This window comes from Mycetomoellerius zeteki, unplaced genomic scaffold (genome assembly GCF_001594055.1).
Source record: "Mycetomoellerius zeteki isolate Tzet28-1 unplaced genomic scaffold, Tzet1.0 scaffold449, whole genome shotgun sequence".
NCBI lineage: Eukaryota > Metazoa > Arthropoda > Insecta > Hymenoptera > Formicidae > Mycetomoellerius > Mycetomoellerius zeteki.
In genome coordinates this window covers 91,386-95,196 of record NW_017257445.1, presented here as the reverse complement: position 1 = coordinate 95,196, position 3,811 = coordinate 91,386, and the positions used below count along the sequence as shown (strand labels likewise).

General features: G+C 32.6%; 1 protein-coding gene across 1 annotated transcript in view; it reads left to right on the top strand.

Moving 5' to 3' along the window:
• The window catches only part of LOC108726903 (solute carrier family 12 member 9), a 7,915-nt gene extending 6,033 nt beyond the window's left edge, over window positions 1-1,882 (top strand). Inside the window, 4 exon segments of the mRNA XM_018454727.1 lie at window positions 1-97; window positions 221-1,009; window positions 1,095-1,517; window positions 1,591-1,882. Of these exon segments, the coding sequence (XP_018310229.1) occupies window positions 1-97; window positions 221-1,009; window positions 1,095-1,517; window positions 1,591-1,789 (1,508 nt within the window). The 3' untranslated portion in view covers window positions 1,790-1,882.
• The last annotated feature ends 1,929 nt before the right edge of the window (window positions 1,883-3,811 follow it).

Genomic DNA, 3,811 nt, shown 5'->3' with positions numbered 1-3,811 from the left:
CCATTGCTCAAATTAACTCGGTACTATTTCTTTTAAGTTATCTGGCTACCAATCTTGCGTGTCTTGGATTGGAACTTGCTAGTGCACCAAACTTCAGGTATTTAAATATTTATTTAATTATTTTATATTATATAATTATGATATATAGGTGTATATATATATATATATATATATATATAATATTATGTCCCTTATAAGTAAATCTAAACCTTCCTTTCAGGCCAACATTTAATTACTTTACATGGCACACGGCGACTATAGGTCTTCTTGGAACACTGATAATGATGTTCATAATTAATAGTATTTATGCTTCCAGTAGCATAATTTTATGCTTAATATTGATCATTGTGCTACATTTATTCTCACCAAGTAAAAACGCACCATGGGGCAGTATATCTCAAGCATTAATATTCCATCAAGTTAGAAAATACTTGCTAATGTTGGATTCGCGTAAGGATCATGTTAAATTTTGGCGTCCACAAATGTTGCTGATGGTTGCGTGTCCGCGTTCCGCTTGTCCTCTTATCGATTTTGTGAATGACTTGAAGAAAGGAGGACTTTATGTTATTGGACATGTAAAAGTTGGTAAATTTAATGGTCAAAATAGCGATCCTACGATAGAGGAATATCCGCACTGGTTGAGTTTAGTTGATCATATGAGAGTTAAAGCTTTCATTGAATTGACCGTGACGAAAACGGTGCGCGAAGGCATGCAACATTTAATAAGATTGTCTGGTATGGGTGCAATGAAACCAAATACGATCGTTCTCGGGTTTTATGATGAAGAAACGCCAAGGAACTTCTTCTTGGATTCTCAATACGCGACGACAATGTTTGAAAACAGTACAACGCTTCCAAATAACACTGTGTTCCCTCTGAGACAAGCAACAGGTGAAAAGAATCTAGATCCGGTTCAATATGTTGGTATGTGCTCGGATGTTTTAAGAATGAAGAAAAATTTATGTTTATGTAGAAACTTTCATCTGTTAAATAAAGCACAGTTGACGAAGTGAGTAAAAATTTATTATCGCGAAAATATTTGTAACATCTATTATTATACAGTGATATATATATATATATATATTTGCTTTTAGAAACTCGAATTTGAAATATATTGACGTATGGCCGGTCAACTTTTTCCAACCGACCGATCAAGATCCATTCGATACAACGTCATTATTCATGCTTCAACTCGCATGTATCATCAATATGGTACCTAGTTGGAAAAACCTACATCTCAGAGTGTTCCATTGCGAAACTGGAAATGGCAATGAAAGCCTAAGTATCTCAGATTCTCCCAATTCAATGAACGAATATCCGAGAATCTCGAATGAGAACAGGATTCGAAAGTCATTGAATTTGCTGAGAATTTCTGCATCGATTAAAAAAATCCCGGAATGGGGAGAGCAAATCCGAGGTTTAAAGGGTAGGCCTCTGCTTGAGCCAAAAAATCAATATGAATCAAGCACAGAGTCTAATAATACTTTGAGTAACGTGTCCCGGGCTTATATACTAGGGTAAGCGTTATAACTGATTCTTTAGCTACAATTTTTTACAAAGAGAAAAATGTTTATTAATTTTATTTCTCAGAGTCAATCAACTGATACGGCAATATTCTTCTCAAACTGCAACAACATTCATTTATTTGCCCGGTCCGCCAGCCTCAAACACTTGGGATGAGGATGACATGTATCGACAGTACCTACAATCGTTGACAGAATTGACTGTCGACTTACCACCTACAGTTTTAGTACACGGTGTTAGTGCTGTTACGTCAACTACCTTATAACATATAAAATGTATGGGAAAAGGTAAGGGGAAATGTTGAATACATTCTCCATTGGTAAGAAAAGAAGGCACTAGAGAATAGAAACTTAAATTACATAATTATATTTTAAATTATAATTTCTTATACTAATTTAAGAAAAAATTAAATTAAATTCATATAACAACTATAACTGTAATTTATATATTTCGTTAATGATTAATATAATTATTTTAGAGAATATAATGATAGTATAACATAGCAAAGCAATAAGATAATTGGTTTAAGATTAACAGAAAATTTATCACGTCCGAAAGAAAGTTTAATATTAAGTAAGTTTAATATTAAGTAATATTAACTAAAATTTATTACTGTGATAACAAAAGTATTGTGTAAGAAATTCTTCGAAGACAAATATTTTTTAAAAATGACTGCTAGAAACAGAAACTAAAACTGTAAATATATAAACGGATTTAATTATAATGTAACTTAATATATTCCATATATAAAATACTATTACTGTATCGCTTTTTTATATCGCATTTCATATTATCTGAATATTATTCAGTAATAATTATAAATATCTAAATAAATTCGAATTTATTCATATTATTACTGAGTATATAGTTATAAAAATTTATTCCCAATAAAAGGAATGGTTTTACAAATATTTCGTATAGTACTGGACAAAATAAAGTACGCATTTTGAATATTTCCATGTTTATGATTTCCAATGTTTATGGAATTTTTATAATCATTATTGTAAAATAGATTAAACCTTTTTACCTGATTCATTATTATGTTATCTGCTAGGACTAGGACCGGCGAATTATTTACATAAATGTGGAAATGTTCGATAATACGTACATACGTTCAGTTTCGGCGCTCACGTAAGGGTGTGTTCCGATATTCACTGCCATAAAGTCCCTAGAAGTAGAGAGTCTGGACATTCAGCCAAGAAGACTAGAGACCCAGGAGAGTCAACTCGCGTGGTGGGGGTGAGTCAAAAAACGTCCGCGGCTATTCACACGATGTGCAGCGGCACTGCGCATTGTGTGAAAGTTCGATATAAGTGCGACAAAGTGACGATTATAGAACGATAGAGCGACAACTATATAGAGCGATAGAGAGGACTAATGAAGCGCAAGAGTGGGGGAAGTTATCCGTCGCCACTTTTTGCCTCACCCCCACTACCGCTATTGGCACGAGTTGATCCTCGTTAGTTCTAGCACAGTATATACAGTAGCGCAACTCTCTGTCGGCACCTTTGATGTCAGCGTGGATAAAAATGAACTGCACATGCGCGAGCGAGGTATGTAACCAATCAAGGCATTGATATTCCATCTCACCTCTTCTCTCTGTTGTAACCTTTTCTCTTTTTTTACTTTATTGCATAAGATCTGTTCTTTTTCCACTGTAAGTTCTGAACTGGTGTACACTGATGCAATAAGTTCAGAACCTTCGAAAAATAACAGACCTACACAATATACATTATATTTAAAACAGAAAATAAAATAGAAATGAAATATGATAGATATACATTTATTTCTCAGGAAATATAAGGAGATTCGTACTTATACTTAACCTTTTTTTATTTGCAATGATAGTCAGAGTTACAAAATATAAACGCAATAAGAGAACTAATAATAATATAACAATCCGTTTTATTTTAACTAATCGATATTACTTAATCTCCAATTTGAAATATTCTTCCTTTACTGTTAAAAAAACGGCGTTAAATTTATTTTTTAAATTTCTTTTTATATTTTTCAGATAAAATCCAGTTATTCAACTAATTCAATTTACTATATCTCAAATCATAACAATATTAAACCTGTTACATGTTATTTTAAAAAACGAATAAAAAATGACTGCGTTCAGCGTTTATTTCGCAAATGTTGGAAGTTTTCTTTGCGCTGATTGTATTATACTTTTAGATCTAGAGGATTGATGGATTCTATCTTAGCACACAATCATAAAAATGGTTTCAAAACTGTGTTCCGCTGAAACGTACCTATTATGTTAACTAATTGATAATGGGGGGGG